Source organism: Ranitomeya imitator, chromosome 1, assembly GCF_032444005.1.
Source record: "Ranitomeya imitator isolate aRanImi1 chromosome 1, aRanImi1.pri, whole genome shotgun sequence".
Classification (NCBI taxonomy): domain Eukaryota; kingdom Metazoa; phylum Chordata; class Amphibia; order Anura; family Dendrobatidae; genus Ranitomeya; species Ranitomeya imitator.
The window spans coordinates 1,214,807,612-1,214,828,520 of record NC_091282.1 but is presented as its reverse complement, the minus strand read 5'-3'; the positions used below and the strand labels follow the sequence as shown (position 1 = coordinate 1,214,828,520).

The following is a 20,909-nucleotide window of genomic DNA, read 5'->3' as shown; positions in this document are numbered from 1 at the left end:
TCTGGTGTGGGGAAAGTAAAGTCTGGTAGGGAGGACACAAATATCTGATGGAGAGAATAAAGGAGTCTTGAGGAAAGGACAGGGTTATCTGAAAGGAGGTAAAAAGGAGTCGGGGAGGACACAGGAGTCAGAAGTGAGGATAGATGGGTCTAGTGGATGACAGAGGGATCTGAAGGAGAACAGAGGAATTTGGTAGGCGGACAGTGGTGCCTGGTTAGAGGAGTCTGGTGGAGGAGGACAATGGAGTCTGGAAGAAAGGATTGATGGGTCAGAAGGAGGAAAGAGCAATTTGGAAGACCGGACAAAAGATTCTGGAGGAGGACAGAAGAATTTGGAAGAAATGGCAAAGGAGTTAGGAAGAAGTGACAGATAAGTCTGGAGGATGAGATACAGGATTCTGGAAGAAGTGGTCAGAGACGTTTGTAGCAGTAATCGATGCCTGTGGAAGAGAAAAAGAGCAGTCCAAAGGACAGAGGAATCTGAAGGAATAAGACAGAGTGGTCTAAAATGAGGGCAGAGGAGTCTGGAGCAGGACAGAGAGTTCTGGAGGAGGTCACAATGAATCTGACGTAAGAGGATAGAGGTCTGACGAATCTGGTACAGGTGACAGAGGGGTCTGGATGAGGAGGACAGAAGAATTTGGAGGATCACAGAGGGGTCAGTAGAATTGGAAAGAGCTGTAAGAAGGTGTGGACAGGGGAGTCTAGTGGTGTACAGAGAAGTGGAGGAGGAGGACAGAGGGATCGACAGGAGAAGAAATGTGTCTAAAGAAGAGATGCGAAGAGCCCTATGGGCTTTACATGGAAGCCTGTAGGAGTAAACATAAATTTTGAGGAAGGGACTGAGGAATCGAGAGGAGGACAAACAAGTCTCAAAAAGGACCAAAGGAGTCTGGAGGTAAAGCTGGTGCAAAAATGTTTGAGAACCTGCAACCCCTCAACATCTGTTAATTATCACTTTGCCTCTTCACTATCTCACTGCACTTTGTTCATCTTTTTCTGCACTTCAGGAATTTTTTTTATGACACCTAAACGGAGTGAAGTATTTAGCCAGGAATTTATAGGACCTGAAGAGTTCTAATGACCAAGTAATGTCATATACACGAGCCACTGCTCTATACACTAAATGGAGAAAACTCGATGTGGGGGGACATACTTCCTCCATATTAATGTCTATGGATGTAGATGAGGACAGTGAAGCCCCCGGAGGAGGATGTGGGGGGGGGGACATACTTCCTCCATTTTAATGTCTATGGATGTAGATGAGGACAGAGAAGCCCCCGGAGGAGGATGTGGGGTGTTATGAAAAGGTAATTCAGTACCACAATGGACATAGAGGTCAGAGCACATACAGTGATCTGACAATAACCCAAAAACATTGAACGAGCTCTGAGACGTGGGAACTCTGCTGACCGCAATCCCTAATCCTCTCCAACCACACTAGAGGCAGCCGTGGATTGCGCCTAACGCTCCCTATGCAACTCGGCACAGCCTGAGAAACTAGCTGGCCTGAAGATAGAAAATAAGCCTACCTTGCCTCAGAGAAATACCCCAAAGGAAAAGGCAGCCCCCACATATAATGACTGTGAGTTAAGATGAAAAGACAAACGTAGAGATGAAATAGATTTAGCAAAGTGAGGCCCGACTTTCTGAACAGAGCGAGGATAGGAAAGGTAACTTTGCGGTCAACACAAAACCCTACAAAAACAACACATACAGTGATCTGACAAACACCCAAAATTAAAGAACGAGCTCTGAGACGTGGGAACTCTGCAGACCGCAATCCCTGATCCTATCAAACCTCACTAAAGGCAGCCGTGGAGCGCTCCTGACCAGAACCTAGGCGCCTCGTCACAGCCTGAGAAACTAGCTATTCCTGAAGATAGAAAAATAAGCCTACCTTGCCTCAGAGAAATTCCCCAAAGGAAAAGGCAGCCCCCCACATATAATGACTGTGAGTAAGATGAAAACACAAACATAGAGATGAAACAGATTTAGCAAAGTGAGGCCCGACTAGCTGGATAGAACGAGGATAGGGAAGATAACTTTGCGGTCAGCACAAAAACCTACAAATAACCACGCAGAGGGGGCAAAAAGACCCTCCGTACCGAACTAACGGCACGGAGGTACACCCTCTGCGTCCCAGAGCTTCCAGCAAGCAGGAAAAAACAAATATACAAGCTGGACAGGAAAAAACAGCAAACAAAACAGCAAAGCAAAACTTAGCTATGCAGAGCAGCAGGCCACAGGAACGATCCAGGAGGAAACAGGTCCAATACTAGAACATTGGAGGCCAGGATCAAAGCACTAGGTGGAGTTAAATAGAGCAGCACCTAACGACTTCACCACATCACCTGAGGAAGGAAACTCAGAAGCCGCAGTACCACTTTCCTCCACCAGCTCACAGAGAGAATCAGCCGAAGTACCACTTGTGACCACAGGAGGGAGCTCTGCCACAGAATTCACAACAGTACCCCCCCTTGAGGAGGGGTCACCGAACCCTCACCAGAGCCCCCAGGACGACCAGGATGAGCCATATGAAAGGCACGAACAAGATCGGGAGCATGGACATCAGAGGCAAAGACCCAGGAATTATCTTCCTGAGCATAACCCTTCCACTTAACCAGATACTGGAGTTTCCGTCTTGAAACACGAGAATCCAAAATCTTCTCCACAATATACTCCAACTCCCCCTCCACCAAAACCGGGGCAGGAGGATCAACAGATGGAACCATAGGTGCCACGTATCTCCGCAACAATGACCTATGGAATGGATGGAAAAAGAATCTGGAAGGGTCAGACGAAAAGACACAGGATTAAGAACCTCAGAAATCCTATACGGACCAATGAAACGAGGTTTAAACTTAGGAGAGGAAACCTTCATAGGAATATGACGAGAAGATAACCAAACCAAACCAAATCCCCAACACGAAGTCGGGGACCCACACAGCGTCTGCGATTAGCGAAACGTTGAGCCTTCTCCTGGGACAAGGTCAAATTGTCCACTACATGAGTCCAAATCTGCTGCAACCTGTCCACCACAGTATCCACACCAGGACAGTCCGAAGACTCAACCTGCCCTGAAGAGAAACAAGGATGGAACCCAGAGTTGCAGAAAAACGGTGAAACCAAGGTAGCCGAGCTGGCCCGATTATTAAGGGCGAACTCAGCCAAAGGCAAAAAGGACACCCAGTCATCCTGATCAGCAGAAACAAAGCATCTCAGATATGTTTCCAAGGTCTGATTGGTTCGTTCGGTCTGGCCATTAGTCTGAGGATGGAAAGCCGAGGAAAAGGACAAGTCAATGCCCATCCTACCACAAAAGGCTCGCCAAAACCTCGAAACAAACTGGGAACCTCTGTCAGAAACGATATTCTCTGGAATGCCATGTAAACGAACCACATGCTGGAAGAACAACGGCACCAAATCAGAGGAGGAAGGTAATTTAGACAAGGGTACCAAATGGATCATCTTAGAGAAGCGATCACAGACCACCCAAATGACTGACATCTTTTGAGAGACGGGAAGATCTGAAATAAAATCCATAGAGATATGTGTCCAAGGCCTCTTCGGGACCGGCAAGGGCAAAAACAACCCACTGGCACGAGAACAGCAGGGCTTAGCCCGAGCACAAATCCCACAGGACTGCACAAAAGAACGCACATCCCGCGACAGAGATGGCCACCAAAAGGATCTAGCCACTAACTCTCTGGTACCAAAGATTCCAGGATGACCAGCCAACACCGAACAATGAACCTCAGAGATAACTTTATTCGTCCACCTATCAGGGACAAACAGTTTCTCCGCTGGGCAACGATCAGGTTTATTAGCCTGAAATTTTTGCAGCACCCGCCGCAAATCAGGGGAGATGGCAGACACAATTACTCCCTCTTTGAGGATACCCGCCGGCTCAGATAAACCCGGAGAGTCGGGCACAAAACTCCTAGACAGAGCATCCGCCTTCACATTTTTAGAGCCCGGAAGTTACGAAATCACAAAGTCAAAACGGGCAAAAAACAGCGACCAACGAGCCTGTCTAGGATTCAAACGCTTAGCAGACTCGAGATAAGTCAAGTTCTTATGATCAGTCAAGACCACCACGCGATGCTTAGCTCCTTCAAGCCAATGACGCCACTCCTCGAATGCCCACTTCATGGCCAGCAACTCTCGATTGCCCACATCATAATTTCGCTCAGCAGGCGAAAACTTCCTGGAAAAGAAGGCGCATGGTTTCATCACCGAGCAATCAGAACTTCTCTGCGACAAATCAGCCCCTGCTCCAATCTCAGAAGCATCAACCTCGACCTGGAATGGAAGCGAAACATCTGGTTGGCACAACACAGGGGCAGAAGAAAAACGACGCTTCAACTCTTGAAAAGCTTCCACAACAGCAGAAGACCAATTGACCACATCAGCACCCTTCTTGGTCAAATCGGTCAATGGTTTAGCAATACTAGAAAAATTGCAGATGAAGCGACGATAAAAATTAGCAAAGCCCAGGAACTTTTGCAGACTTTTCAGAGATGTCGGCTGAGTCCAATCATGGATGGCTTGGACCTTAACAGGGTCCATCTCGATAGTAGAAGGGGAAAAGATGAACCCCAAAAATGAAACCTTCTGAACACGAAAGAGACACTTTGATCCCTTCACAAACAAAGAATTAGCACGCAGGACCTGAAACACCGTTCTGACCTGCTTCACATGAGACTCCCAATCATCCGAGAAGATCAAAATGTCATCTAAGTACACAATCAGGAATTTATCCAGGTACTCTCGGAAGATGTCATGCATAAAGGACTGAAACACCGATGGAGCATTGGCAAGTCCGAACGGCATTACTAGATACTCAAAATGGCCCTCGGGCGTATTAAATGCAGTTTTCCATTCATCGCCTCGCTTAATACGCACAAGATTATACGCACCACGAAGATCTATCTTGGTGAACCAACTAGCCCCCTTAATCCGAGCAAACAAATCAGATAACAACGGCAAGGGGTACTGAAATTTAACCGTGATCTTATTTAGAAGGCGGTAATCTATACGAGGTCTCAGCGAACCATCCTTCTTGGCTACAAAAAAGAACCCTGCTCCTAATGGCGACGATGACGGACGAATATGCCCCTTCTCCAAGGACTCCTTCACATAACTCCACATAGCGGCGTGCTCAGGCACAGATAAATTAAACAGTCGACCTTTTGGGAATTTACTACCAGGAATCAAATCGATAGCACAATCACAATCCCTATGCGGAGGTAGGGTATCGGACTTGGGCTCATCAAATACATCCCGGTAATCAGACATGAATTCTGGGACCTCAGAAGGGGTGGATGACGAAATAGACAGAAATGGGACATCATCATGTACCCCCTGACAACCCCAGCTGGACACAGACATGGATTTCCAATCTAATACTGGATTATGGACTTGTAGCCATGGCAACCCCAAAACGACCACATCATGCAGATTATGCAAAACCAGAAAGCGAATAACCTCCTGATGTGCAGGAGCCATGCACATGGTCAGCTGGGTCCAGTACTGAGGCTTATTCTTGGCCAAAGGCGTAGCATCAATTCCTCTCAATGGAATAGGACACTGCAAGGGCTCCAAGAAAAACCCACAACGCCTAGCATACTCCAAGTCCATCAAATTCAGGGCAGCGCCTGAATCCACAAATGCCATGACAGAATACGATGACAAAGAGCAGATCAAGGTAACGGACAGAAGAAATTTTGACTGTACCGTACCAATGGTGGCAGACCTAGCGAACCGCTTAGTGCGCTTAGGACAATCAGAGATAGCATGAGTGGACTCACCACAGTAGAAACACAGCCCATTCAGACGTCTGTGTTCTTGCCGTTCAACTCTGGTCAAAGTCCTATCGCACTGCATAGGCTCAGGTTTAAGCTCAGGTAATACCGCCAAATGGTGCACAGATTTATGCTCACGCAAGCGTCGACCGATCTGAATGGCCAAAGACATAGACTCATTCAGACCAGCAGGCATAGGAAATCCCACCATGACATCCTTAAGGGCTTCAGAGAGACCCTTTCTGAAAATAGCTGCGAGCGCACCTTCATTCCATTGAGTGAGTACGGACCACTTTCTAAATTTCTGACAATATACCTCGATCTCATCCTGACCCTGACACAGAGCCAGCAAATTTTTCTCTGCCTGATCCACTGAATTAGGTTCATCGTACAGCAATCCAAGCGCCAGAAAAAACGCATCAACATTACTCAATGCAGGATCTCCTGGCGCAAGGGAAAATGCCCAGTCCTGAGGGTCACCACGTAAAAAAGAAATAATGATCCTAACTTGTTGAACTGGGTCACCAGAGGAGCGAGGTTTCAAAGCCAGAAACAGTTTACAATTATTTTTGAAACTCAGAAATTTAGTTCTATCTCCAAAAAACAAATCAGGAATAGGAATTCTTGGTTCTAACATAGATTTCTGATCAATAGTGTCTTGAATCTTTTGTACTCTTGCCGAGAGCTGATCCACACATGAAGACAGACCTTTAATGTCCATCGCTACACCTGTGTCCTGAACCACCCAAATGTCTAGGGGAAAAAAAAGGCAAAACACAGTGCAGAGAAAAAAAAATGGTCTCAGAACTTCTTTTTTCCCTCTATTGAGAATCATTAGTACTTTTGGCCTCCAGTACTGTTATGAAAAGGTAATTCAGTACCACAATGGACATAGAGGTCAGAGCACATACAGTGATCTGACAATAACCCCAAAACATTGAACGAGCTCTGAGACGTGGGAACTCTGCTGACCGCAATCCCTAATCCTCTCCAACCACACTAGAGGCAGCCGTGGATTGCGCCTAACGCTCCCTATGCAACTCGGCACAGCCTGAGAAACTAGCTGGCCTGAAGATAGAAAATAAGCCTACCTTGCCTCAGAGAAATACCCCAAAGGAAAAGGCAACCCCCACATATAATGACTGTGAGTAAGATGAAAAGACAAACGTAGAGATGAAATAGATTTAGCAAAGTGAGGCCCGACTTTCTGAACAGAGCGAGGATAGGAAAGGTAACTTTGCGGTCAACACAAAACCCTACAAAAACCACGCAAAGGGGGCAAAAAGACCCTCCGTACCGAACTAACGGCACCGAGGTACACCCTCTGCGTCCCAGAGCTTCCAGCAAGCAGGAAAAAACAAATATACAAGCTGGACAGGAAAAAAACAGCAAACAATAAAGCAAAGCAAAACTTAGCTATGCAGAGCAGCAGGCCACAGGAACGATCCAGGAGGAAACAGGTCCAATACTAGAACATTGACTGGAGGCCAGGATCAAAGCACTAGGCGGAGTTAAATAGAGCAGCACCTAACGACTTCACCACATCACCTGAGGAAGGAAACTCAGAAGCCGCAGTACCACTTTCCTCCACCAACGGAAGCTCACAGAGAGAATCAGCCGAAGTACCACTTGTGACCACAGGAGGGAGCTCTGCCACAGAATTCACAACAGTGGGGGGCACATACAGGGCACATTGAGAAGTGGAAACCATTTCCTGTGACTACCTCTTAAAGCGCATCAAGAGAATGCCAAGAGTGCGCAAAGCAGTCATCAAAGCAAAAGGTGGCTACTTTGAAGAACCTAGAATATAAGACATAATTTCAGTTGTTTCACACTTTTTTGTTAAGTATATAATTCCACATGTGTTAATTCATAGTTTTGATGCCTTCAGTGTGAATGTACAATTTTCATAGTCATGACAATACAGAAAAACCTTTAAATGAGAAGGTGTGTCCAAACTTTTGGTCTGTAACATAGTAACATAGTAACATAGTTAGTAAGGCCGAAAAAAGACATTTGTCCATCCAGTTCAGCCTATATTCCATCATAATAAATCCCCAGATCTACGTACTGTATATGCCAAACAAAGTATATGATCTGTCCTCACACAAGAAGGAAGAGTTCAAGGGCAACATTATCTTTATGTTTGCCCTTGGAGCCCCAATGTGAGGAATAGCTATTATTGTTGTCGGATGCCCAAAAGTGGTAATGAATTAAAATATTGGCACTGATATTGCAGATCAACCAGGAATCCGGGACTCTAAGGTATAAGAACAGAGCAAACAGAAGGAATAAAGACAGGTCCCTGCAATCCTTTCCTAACGACCCCAGTATATTAAAGACCGTCAATGCTATCAGCAGTAGTCAAAAGTGGTTAAGTGTATTAGACATAAGTAACCATATGATGCATTATTATTATTTATATAGCACCATTGATTCCATGGTGCTGTACATGAGGAGGGGTTACATACAAAATACAAATATCACTTACAGTAAACAAAACTAACAATTACAGACTGGTACAGAGGGGCGAGGACCCTGCCCTTGTGGGCTTACATTCTACAGGATTATGGGGAAGGAGACAGGAGGTCGGGGTTGCAGTAGCTCCAATGGTGTTGGGTGGCCGTGTGGTCATTACAGGCTGTAAGCTTCTTTATAGAGATGGGTTTTCAGGTTCCGTTTGAAGGATCCAAATGTGGTGGATAACCGGACGTGTTGGGGCACAGAATTCCAGAGGATGGGGGATATTCAGGAGAAGTCTTGGAGGTGATTGGGTTGTCCTCTCCATATGAAACGGACTTAAGACCCAACATCAACCATAATTTGAACCTCCCAACTCCGTCTCCAAGACTTCTCCTGTGCTGCGCCATTTCTCTTGGCGCACTACCCCAATCTGACTGCTACCTAGCTCCCATGTTTTTAAGTTTGCTTTAAAAAAACATCTTTATCCCCTTAACGACCTGATGTATTTTTGGTTTTGCATCTTCATTTTTTGCTCCCCTTCTTCCCAGAGCCATAACCCTTTTATTTGTTGGTCAATATGGCCATGTGAGGGCCAGCTCCTCGCGAGACGAGTTGTACCCTTGAACGACACCACTATGATGCATTATTATTATACATTTATATAGTGCCATTTATTCCATGGCGCTTTACATGTGAAAAGGGGCAAATATAGACAAGCACAATAAACATGAGCAAAACAAGGCACACACAAGTACAGAGAGAGAGAGGACCCTGCTCGCGAGGGCTCACAGTCTGGAGAGGATGGGTGAGGATACAGGAGGAGAGAGAACCCTGCCCACGACGGCTCACAGTCTGCAGGGGATGGGTGAGGATACAGGAGGAGGGAGAACCCTGCCCGCGAGGGCTCACAGTCTGCAGGGGATGGGTAAGGATACAGGAGGAGGAGGGAGGACCCTGCCCGCGAGGTCTCACAGTCTGGAGGGGATGAGTGAGGATACAGGAGGAGGGAGAACCCTGCCCGCGAGCGCTCACAGTCTACAAGGGATGGGTGAGGATACAGGAGGAGGAGGGAGGACCCTGCCCGCGAGGTCTCACAGTCTGGAGGGGATGAGTGAGGATACAGGAGGAGGGAGAACCCTGCCCGCGAGCGTTCACAGTCTACAAGGGATGGGTGAGGATACAGGAGGAGGAGGGAGGACCCTGCCCGCGAGGTCTCACAGTCTGGAGGGGATGAGTGAGGATACAGGAGGAGGGAGAACCCTGCCCGCAAGCGCTCACAGTCTACAAGGGATGGGTGAGGATACAGGAGGAGGAGGGAGGACCCTGCCCACGAGGTCTCACAGTCTGGAGGGGATGAGTGAGGATACAGGAGGAGGGAGGACCCTGCCCGCGACGGCTCACAGTCTGCAGGGGATGGGTGAGGATACAGGAGGAGGAGGGAGGACCCTGCCCACGAGGTCTCACAGTCTGGAGGGGATGGGTGAGGATACAGGAGGAGGGAGGACCCTGCCCGCGACGGCTCACAGTCTGCAGGGGATGAGTGAGGATACAGGAGGAGGGAGGACCCTGCCCACGAGGGCTCACAATCTACAAGGGATGGGTGAGGATACAGGAGAAGGGAGGACCCTGCCCACGAGGGCTCACAATCTACAAGGGATGGGTGAGAATACAGGAGGAGAGAGGACCCTGCCCGCGAAGGCTCACAGTCTACAAGGGATGGGTGAGGATACACTAGGAGGGAGGACCCTGCCCACGAGGGCTCACAGTGTGCAGGGGATGGGTGAGGATACAGGAGGAGGGAGGACCCTGCTCGCGAGGGCTCACAATCTACAAGGGATGGGTGAGGATACAGGAGGAGAGAGGACCCTGCCCGCGAGGGCTCACAATCTACAAGGGATGGGTGAGGATACAGGAGGAGAGAGGACCCTGCCCGCGAGGGCTCACAATCTACAAGGGATGGGTGAGAATACAGGAGAAGAGAGGACCCTGCCCACGAGGGCTCACAATCTACAAAGGATGGGTGAGGATACAGGAGGAGAGAGGACCCTGCCCGCGAGGGCTCACAATCTACAAGGGATGGGTGAGAATACAGGAGGAGAGAGGACCCTGCCCACGACGGCTCACAGTCTACAAGGGATGGGTGAGGATACACTAGGAGGGAGGACCCTGCCCGCGAGGGCTCACAGTGTGCAGGGGATGGGTGAGGATACAGGAGGAGGGAGGACCCTGCCCGCAAGGACTCACAGTCTGCAGGGGATGGGTGAGGATACAGGAGGAGAGAGGACCCTGCTCGCGAGGGCTCACAATCTACAAGGGATGGGTGAGGATACAGGAGGAGGGAGGACCCTGCCCGCAAGGACTCACAGTCTGCAGGGGATGGGTGAGGATACAGGAGGAGGGAGGACCCTGCCCGCGAGGACTCACAGTCTGCAGGGGATGGGTGAGGATACAGGAGGAGGGAGGACCCTGCCCGCGAGGACTCACAGTCTGCAGGGGATGGGTGAGGATACAGGAGGAGAGGGTAGAGCTGGTCGTGCGGCGGTTCAGCAGAAATAAGTGATGCATAAATGAAGTTACCTTTGTAGCTGAGGGTGTTCCCTTGTTGAATGGACGGTCTGGGCTGCATTTAAGAAAAGCTGGGGACGTGTATGAGAAAAGCTGGGTAGGTCGGCGGTTCGAAGGCGTTGAGTGAGAGCAGCTGCGGGAAAAGATGTCAGGAGGCGATGTTTCTACACCCCAGGCTCTCGCAGCTCTCCAAGCTGTCACCCGAGGGCTGACAGCTAAACACATATAGCAGCGCGCCTTCCTCGTGTCTGTAGAACGCCGAGCACAAGGAGGTAATAGTGCCTGCAGGGGAAGGTCTGTTACAGAAAGTCATGTACCGTCCCCGGGCACTGGCGGCTCAGCTGTACTGACACCTGAACACCAGCCTGTGTACTTTAGATCACAAGTCTCCATGGGTCCCCGCATGCAAATTGGAATGGTGAACATAAGAAAGTATTAGTGACTAAAGTATAATGGAAGATATATAATAGAAAAAAGTGCAAAGAGGCGGGTGATCTTCCACCACACTCTCTGCAGAAAAGTCTGGAATATGATAATTCCGCAAGAAGTAAATGTTGCATAAGATTATCCAAGGTGAATGCTGGTATAATAACTAATGTTTTTGGAGGCTTAATTTTCAGAAGTTAGAAATGTGAGAAACACCGTAAATAATATGAGCATCATTGTTTAGACCATGCGGTTGGCCTGTATTTACTTTGAAGATCCTTTCGGTCTCTATACGTGGCATTTCCTTAATGTAGTCGCCCCCTCCAGTCTTTCTACACAATTTGTATGCCCCATACTTGTGTCCCTTTAATATTCCCCCCATGTTTCTCTAGGTCGTGTTTTGACTGAGGATGATCCGCTGTTTTCTTAGTTATATTGTTAATATGTTCCCCAATCCTTCTATGTATTTTTTATGAGATGGGCACTCAATGCAATAAATCCTTTAGGGTCACGGGAAATAGAATCTTTGATTTTTACTGCTTTGTGATCCTGTTGGAAACAAGTTCTTTTATTAGGTTTTAGCGTGTGACATACTTGGCATTTCCTGCATGGAAATAACCCTTTCAGCTCCACGCATGGAGTGATCAGACCGGCGGTAATGTCGCCAATATTTCTGGCTTTTCTATATATGAAGATTGGTTGGCGTGGTAATAATTCCCCAGAATTGTATCTTCTTTCAACATGTTCCAATGTTTCTTAATGATTTTTTTGAATACATAATCCTGGGGGTTATATTGTAAAATGATTGGAATATTTAGAAAAGTCCCCTCTTGTAGTTTATTAATTTTATGACTCTTGGTGTTTTCCCCACATCCTCTTTGAATCTATCTAAAAAAATCTTCTGAGTATCCTTTTTCTATGAATTTATCTTTTAAATGGTTAGCTTCTTCAAAGTGTGTGTCCCTGGTACAGTTGCGATGCAAACGGATAAATTGCCCCCTTGGGATATTTAGTAGCCATTGGGGTAAATGTCAGCTATTTAGGGGGATATAACTGTTACTGTCTGTTGGTTTGGTGAATGAACATGTGCATATGTCATTGTTCTGAATAAAAATGGTCAGATCTAAAAAAAAACTGAGGGACTCTTTACTAACGGTGGATGTAAAATGTAAATAAAAATCATTTTTATTAATAGACTCTAAAAACATTGACAAAGAAGTTGAGTCTCCTGACCAAATAAAAAAATATATCATCAATAAACGTGTCCATAGGACCAGGTCCGCACCCAGCTCGCACTGTGGGTATATGTGTAAATGATAACTATTTATTAATATACCATTAAAACCATGCCACAAATACAACCAAATAGTCACATAGAACACACAACCGTGCACGCTAGATAGCCCTGCCAAGCAGAACCTATTTGTGCTGCCTACCTATCAGTGGAGGTTGGCACCCTAAACACAGATACGAGAATGGCGCCCCCACTCACCGTCGGCTGTCCCTATATCTCCTAGTATGGATCCTAGTACCGGTGTCACGTATACCAGACAGGAAAAGATTGGCAGACTTAATGGCTAATTGTACATACATACGTATATATATTTGTATGTATCAGCTAGGTTTGTGGCAGGGTGAGATACACGGACAGAAAACCAACAATGTGCATAACAAAAAAGTGCTCGTGTATTAAAAATGGGCCTCACTACCTCTGTACCCTGCTGCTGTGCAGCCTGCCTGGCTGTGGAGGTTGGCACCCTACTGGTCAGCGGAAGTGGCGCCCCCACTCAGCGACGACTGACCCTGGGAGACCCTATTATTTAGTCCCAGACTGATAGTGGTCAGAAACTGTGTGAATATACAAAACTGACAAGGCACAAGAAAATGCAGGCAAACTTGTGCTAATCTTCAGCCGAAGATAGCCTAATGTTTAGATAGCATGCATGATAAACAGAGGGTGAGACCGATACTTATCAGTATTTGATGTTTCATACGCCTCTACGTGTTTCACCCCAGCGGATCATCAGGAGGCCTTGATATGTAGACAGTGAGTGGGGGCGCCATTCTCGTATCTGTGTTTAGGGTGCCAACCTCCACTGATAGGTAGGCAGCACAAAGAGGTTCTGTTTGGCAGGGCTATCTAGAGTGCACGGTTGGGTGTTCTATGTGACTATTTGGTTGTATTTGTGGCATGGTTTTAATGGTATATTAATAAATAGTTGTATTTTATCTGTATCATCATAAGTATATAAAGTTTTTTTGGTGATTTAAAAATTTTGGTTGACCTTTAATTGGCTGTCAGTACAGCTCAAGTGTTGTTGTATATGTGTAAATGATCCCACAGGCCTACGTAAAGGTTGGCATAACTGGGCGTGAACGTGGTCCCCATGGCAGTTCCCCATTGCTGGAGATAAAAATCTCTCATATTCAAAAAAAATATGGGTTAAAATAAAATTCATAAATTCTCTGATAAATTGAACCTAGTCACCAGGTATAGTTCTAAAAGAGTTTAAGAAAAACTTAGGCTTCACAGCCTTTTCCATGTTCTATGACCGTATACAACGAAGTTACGTCTAGTGTCCCCGTAATATAATCTTCCTTCCATACAAAGTTCTTTAGGATTTGTAGTATGTGTTTGGTGTCTTTCAGATAAGCAGGTAAAAGAGGTTTGCACATATTTGGAAAGGTTAGATGTAAGACATCTAATCCCCGAGATTATGGGGCGGCCTGGGGGATTTGTTGTGCATTTCTGCACCTTTCGTAATGAAAAATGGCCAATTTGAGATGGTGAATATAGATGAATTCAACTTCCTTCTTGGTAATAATTCCACTATCCGCTTAGGACTAAATAATTTAATTCTTGAAGAAAAGTATTGGTAGGATCGTGGGGAATTTTGGTGTAAGTTTTGCCATCTCCTAATATTCTACTGGCTTCACTGTGATATTGAGTGTGGTCCAGGATTACTATACTACCCCCTTTGTCTGCCGGGCAGATAACAATTTGATGGTTATTTTGTAAAGTCTTTAACGCTTGTGTTTCTTGGGGAGTAAGGTTGGTTTTTCTGCTTTTGTGTATTGTTGTTGATTTAAGCTTTCGGATATCTTCAGTAACTCCCTTCATAAATGTCTCCATTGCATTTGAATACTCATGAATGGGGTGAAAATTAGATTTATTTCTGAGATTGTAGAATCAGCTATGGAGGATATCCATTATTAAAACATAACTTTTAATAATATGCGATTAAAATATATCGAACACCCAACAAAAGACACAAACAAAAACAAAGTGCTCAAGTGAACCAGTGCTAAAGAATAAAAATTGGATTGGTCTCCCCAATAAGGACGGACATGTAGCAGTATACTTCCCAGTCTCTCCAACTGAAGGAACATGGTCCTTCTGGATGTTTGACCCGGTACCGAGTGTATCATTCATTTTGGCCTTGATATATATGGCAATTTGCCCGAGGAGACCTCCTCCCTCTTGTTGCTCGCTCAGCGATTGTAACACACCGTGGACCCTGTTCCAATAATTTTTATGGCTGCACCGATGGTCTGGTATTTTTGGCCTCGGTGTTTCAGTGTTCCAGTCCTATTATCGTGAACACTGGGGACCGGCACTAACTAGTAAGTGACGCATGCAACACGGCGTCGCTACATCCGGTCATTCTGCGTTCCACCTTGTTGAGCTCTTAGGCCGGGGTAATAGGCTTTTCCGGCCAGGATGTGACGTATTCAATATGGCGTCAGAACTTCCGGTACACATGCGCCCCTTGCACAAAGACGCAACTACCGGGCTGACACACCATCGGCTATACGTGCTGTGAGTATACACCTCCATTTTTCTGTAACGCTTGCGGTGCACAGGGAAGCCGCTTTGCACCCTATTAGTTACAAGCTTACTTACGTCATCCATTAGGGGCGGGCTTTTTTGCTTAAAAAGAGATTCTCTTGAGTCGGTGGTGAGGATTCATTTAAGACTGCGGACACAGACAGTGATCTCAGCTCTGGGGCACCAGCCACTGCAGGACCCATGACATATACGGACTTCTGTTTGGACTCTTTGTGCCCATTGGCACGTATTTCCATTTAAACTCCCCTGATGATTCTCCGGGACCGGAGTTGAAACGCGTAGGGAGAAAAAGGAACCTTGTTTCATCTACACTCCTGTTGTGGTGGTTGTCCATAGTAGGGTCCACTTGGGGCCTGTCCTTGTAAGGACAGGAGTTACAGAGGGGTATACAGGGTAGACAGCACTATTGAACCCTACCCCCTTTTCTACAGCCCCGGACCATGCTCCTTCAGTTGGAGAGACTGGGACGTATACTACTACTTGTCCGTCCTTATTGGGGAGACCAATCCAATTTTTATTCTTTAGCACTGGTTCACTTGAGCACTTTGTTTTTGTTTGTGCCTTTTGTTGGGTGTACGATATATTTTAATCGCACATTATTAAAAGTTATGTTTTAATAATGGATATCCTCCATAGCTGATTCTACTTGTGGACCCAGAGGGTATGTTTATGGTATGGTTACTCAACACTATTGCTTTTTGCAGTTATTTCTGAGATTGGTATGAGAGTAAGTGATATATTTATATACCAGCCTCATTGCAGAGTGCCCCGAATACCAGTACGTGACAGGGTAGCCTCTCCGGCGACTACTTATCCAAGGTGCAGTTCCCTGACTGACCTGAGAGTAAAGGGGTGCCAGTGACCTGTGACTGTGTAAGCGCCATCACAGATTGGTGACTGCGGGGGGATAACCACATCCCCGGCTCTCTTGTGTGAGAGGGCTTTCATGACAATGGATGTAAATGAGGACACAGAAGCCCCCGGAGGTGGATGTGGGGGGCACATACTTTCTCCATATTAATGTCTATGGATGTAGATGAGGACACAGAAGCCCCCGGAGGTGGATGTGGGGGGCACATACTTTCTCCATATTAATGTCTATGGATGTAGATGAGGACAGTGAAGCCCCCGGAGGTGGATGTGGGGGGCACATACTTTCTCCATATTAATGTCTATAGATAGGGGCTGTGTTAGGGTTGGCTTTAGGGTTGTGTTAGGGTTGGGGTTGGGTTTAGGATTGTGTTAGGGTTGAAGTTAGGGTTGTGTTCGAGTTAGAGTTAGGGTTGAGGCTGTGTTAGGGTGGGATTTAGGGTTGTGTTAAGGTTGGGTTTAGGGTTGTGTTAAGGTTGGGTTTAGGGTAGGGTTAGGGTTGTGTTAGGTTTAGGGTTAGGGTTGTGTTAGGATAAGGGTTGGGGCTATGTTAGGGTTGGCTTTAGGGTTGTGTTAGGTTTAGGGTTAGGATTGTGTTAGGGTTGAAGTTAGGGTTGTGTTTGAGTTAGAGTTAGGGTTGAGGCTGTGTTAGGGTGGGATTTAGGGTTGTGTTAAGGTTGGGGTTAGGGTTGTGTTGGGGTTAGGGTTGTGTTAGGTTTAGAGTTGGGGCTAGGATTGTGTTAGGGTTGGGGTTGGATTTAGGATTGTGTTAGGGTTGAAGTTAGGGTTGTGTTCGAGTTAGAGTTGTGTTCGAGTTAGAGTTAGGGTTGAGGCTGTGTTAAGGTGGGATTTAGGGTTGTTTTAAGGTTGGGGTTAGGGTTGTGTTAGGGTTAGGGTTGGGGCTATGTTAGGGTTGGCTTTAGGGTTGTGTTAGGGTTGGGGTTGGGTTTAGGATTGTGTTAGGGTTGAAGTTAGGGTTGTGTTTGAGTTAGAGTTAGGGTTGAGGCTGTGTTAAGGTGGGATTTAGGGTTGTGTTAAGGTTGGGGTTAGGGTTGTGTTGACTTTAGGGTCGTGCTAGGATTGGGCACAGGGTTGTCTTAGGGTTGAAGTTAGGGTTGTGTTAGGGTTGGGGACAGGGTTGTGTTAGCGTTGGAGTTAGGACTGTATTAGGGTTGGGATTAGAAGTGGGGTTTTTCAAAAGCAAAAAAATGATTATGATATGCCGGCTAGTGTTGAGCACAAGTGATCGCTGCTTGAGTTTGCATTGGGTGCTCTGGTTTGCATGTTTTTTTGGGGGGGTGTCTAACAGCCACTAAACATGGGGGGCAGGGACTCGAGCATGTCACTCAAGCATCCATGATATTCGGTGAATACCCGAGCACCCGCTGCAAACTGAAGTAGCGAGTACTTGTGCTCAACACTAATGACACCATATTTAATATGACAAGCTAATGTTATCAAACCCTGTGTTGTACCTGTCGGTTAAAAATACTCACCAGACCCATGTATAAAATCTTTGAGGGGTGTGGTTTCCAAAATGGGGTCACTTGTGGGGGTTTCCACTGTTTAGGTACATCAGGGGCTCTGCAAACGCGATGTGGCGCTGCCATTGATTCCAGACAATTTTGCGTTCAAAAAGTCAAACGGCGCTCCTTCCCTTCTAAGCTCTGCCATGCGCCCAAACAGTGGTTTACCCCCACATATGGGCATCAGCATAATCAGGAGAAATTGCACAACAACTTTTGTGGTCCATTTTCTCCTAATACCCTTGGGAAAACAAAAAAATTGGGGGTCTAAAGTAATTTTTTTGTGCAAAAAGTTGAATGTTAATTTTTCCTTTCCACATTGCTTTAGTTTTCGTGAAGTACCTGGAGGGTTAATAAACTTTCTGATTGTGGTTTTGAGCACCTTGAGGGGTGCAGTTTTTAGAATGGTGTCACTTTTGGGTATTTTCTATCATATAGACCCCTCAAAGTGACTTCAAGTGTGAGATGGTCCCTGAAAAAAATTGTTTGTAAATTTTGTTGGAAAAATGAGAAATCGCTGGTCGACTTTTAACCCTTATAACTTCCTAACAAAATATTATGTTTTCAAAATTGTGCTGCTGTAAAGTCGACATGTGGGAAATGTGATTCATTAACTATTCTGTGTGACATCTCTGTGATTTATGGGCACAAAAATTAAAAGTTTGAAAATTGCAAAATTTTCAAAATTTTTGGCCAAATTTCCATTTTTTTTCACAAATAAAAACAAGTTATATCAAATATATTTTACCACTAACATGACGTACAATATGTCACCAGGTAGTGATGATGGAGGTGATGGGCGGCCACCAGGTACTGATGACGGAGGTGACGGGCGATCACCAGATACTGATGATAGAGGTGATGGGCGGTCACCAGATACTGATGATGGAGGTGATGGGCGATCACCAGATACTGATGACGGAGGTGATGGGCGGTCACCAGATACTGATGATGGAGGTGATGGGCGATCACCAGGTACTGATGATGGAGGAGACGGGCGATCACCAGATACTGATGATGGAGGTGATGGGCGGTCACCAGATACTGAGGATGGAGGAGACGGGCGGTCACCAGATACTGATGATGGAGGTGATGGGCGGTCACCAGATACTGATGACGGAGGTGACGGGCGATCACCAGATACTGATGATAGAGGTGATGGGCGGTCACCAGATACTGATGATGGAGGTGATGGGCGGCCACCAGGTACTGATGACGGAGGTGACGGGCGATCACCAGATACTGATGATAGAGGTGATGGGCGGTCACCAGATACTGATGATGGAGGTGATGGGCGATCACCAGACACTGATGACGGAGGTGATGGGCGGTCACCAGATACTGATGATGGAGGCAATGGACGGTCACCAGATACTGATGATGGAGGAGATGGGCGATCACCAGATACTGATGATGGAGGTGATGGGCAATCACCAGATACTGATGACGGAGGTGATGGGCGATCAGCAGATACTGATGACGGAGGTGATGGGCAATCACCAGATACTGATGATGGAGGTGATGGGCGATCAGCAGATACTGATGACGGAGGTGATGGGCAATCACCAGATACTGATGATGGAGGCGATGGGCGATCAGCAGATACTGATGGTGGAGGTGATGGGCGATCAGCAGATACTGATGACGGAGGCGATGGGCGATCAGCAGATACTGATGGTGGAGGTGATGGGCGGTCACCAGATACTGATGACGGAGGTGATGGGCAATCACCAGATACTGATGACGGAGGTGATGGGCGATCAGCAGATACTGATGGGATGTCCCTTTCCCTTCTGTCACTTTGTTGCTAACGATAAACTATCAACCCTTCGGACTCTGCAGCACTTTTCCAGCACAGTACTGTACGTGTGGCGGTTTATTACTCACCGGTGTTAGCTCCAGTCACGATGGCGGTTTTCCCCGTCAGGTCAGCGTAGCATTTCCGTGGCTCCCAGCTTCCCTTCCTCTGTAGGCGCAGCACCACGGCCAGGACCACGGAGCACAGGAACCAGGCCGGGTGACTGAGGACTGACAGCAGCTCCATGACCGGCAGCGACTGAGTGCTGGGACGAGTGCGCTGCACAACCTGCTCTGCACTCTGCACCTGCTGAGCTGCTGGGTCCTAGAGCCGCCTGCTCTGTTGTGGGCACAGCTGCCTGTAATCTGCAGTCTGCCAATAACAAGGTCCAAGGCCTGATTACACGGCAGCATTAACACTCTCCTCTCCGGAGCGCAGCTGCACACGCACAGCACAGACCGCAGCCGACGTCATCACTGTGGAAAAACCGCACAAGAAAACGCAGCGTTTAGAAAACCTCTGCTTACTGTCAATGAATGAGAACACTGCGCATTGGTCAGTACCCGGCGAGTGCAAGTCTGAGCTGAGGGTTTGTTACAGTGGCATCTGGTGTAAACAGTTCCCTGTGATGGACGGAAAATCAACGGCACCAATCTCCGCAGTATGGCCACCTGGTATCTATCTGACTGCGAGGGGCCCAAAGACAGAAGCCCAAGATCAGCACATCTAATACTCACAGTGATGTCATCTGTTAGTGGGCGTGGTGTCAGTGATGTCATCTGTTAGTGGGCGTGGTGTCAGTGATGTCATCTGCTAGTGGGCGTGGTGTCAGTGATGTCATCTGTTAGTGGGCGTGGTGTCAGTGATGTCATCTGCTAGTGGGCGTGGTGTCAGTGATGTCATCTGTTAGTGGGCGTGGTGTCAGTGATGTCATCTGCTAGTGGGCGTGGTGTCAGTGATGTCATCTGTTAGTGGGTGTGGTGTCAGTGATGTCATCTGTTAGTGGGTGTGGTGTCAGTGATGTCATCTGTTAGTGGGTGTGGTGTCAGTGATGTCATCTGCTAGTGGGCGTGGTGTCAGTGATGTCGTCTGCTAGTGGGCGTGGTGTCAGTGATGTCATCTGTTAGTGGGCGTGGTGTCAGTGATGTCATCTGTTAGAGGGCGTGGTGTCAGTGATGTCATCTGTTAGTGGGGTGGTGTCAGTGATGTCATCTGCTAGTGGGCGTGGTGTCAGTGATGTCATCTGTTAGAGGGCGTGGTGTCAGTGATGTCATCTGTTAGTGGGCGTGGTGTCAGTGATGTCATCTGCTAGTGGGGGTGGTGTCAGTGATGTCATCTGCAAGTGGGCGTGGTGTCAGTGATGTCATCTGCTAGTGGGCGTGGTGTCAGTGATGTCATCTGCTAGTGGGCGTGGTGTCAGTGATGTCATCTGTTAGTGGGCGTGGTGTCAGTGATGTCATCTGTTAGTGGGCGTGGTGTCAGTGATGTCATCTGCTAGTGGGCGTGGTGTCAGTGATGTCATCTGTTAGAGGGCGTGGTGTCAGTGATGTCATCTGTTAGTGGGTGTAGTGTCAGTGATGTCATCTGTTAGTGGGTGTGGTGTCA

The 20,909-nt window shown here is 47.1% G+C and overlaps 1 protein-coding gene across 2 annotated transcripts in view; it reads right to left on the bottom strand.

The window, feature by feature from the left end:
- LOC138657314 (retinol dehydrogenase 14-like) overlaps positions 1 to 19,618 on the bottom strand; it is a 50,494-nt gene extending 30,876 nt beyond the window's left edge. The window contains exon 1 of one of the 2 annotated variants that reach the window (XM_069745025.1): positions 19,394 to 19,618. In XM_069745025.1, the coding sequence (XP_069601126.1) occupies positions 19,394 to 19,550 (157 nt within the window). In that variant the 5' untranslated portion in view covers positions 19,551 to 19,618. Of the gene's footprint in view, positions 1 to 10,846; positions 10,982 to 19,393 lie in introns of those variants that run through there. The other variant, XM_069745026.1, reaches the window with a different exon arrangement.
- Between the last annotated feature and the right edge of the window lie 1,291 nt (positions 19,619 to 20,909).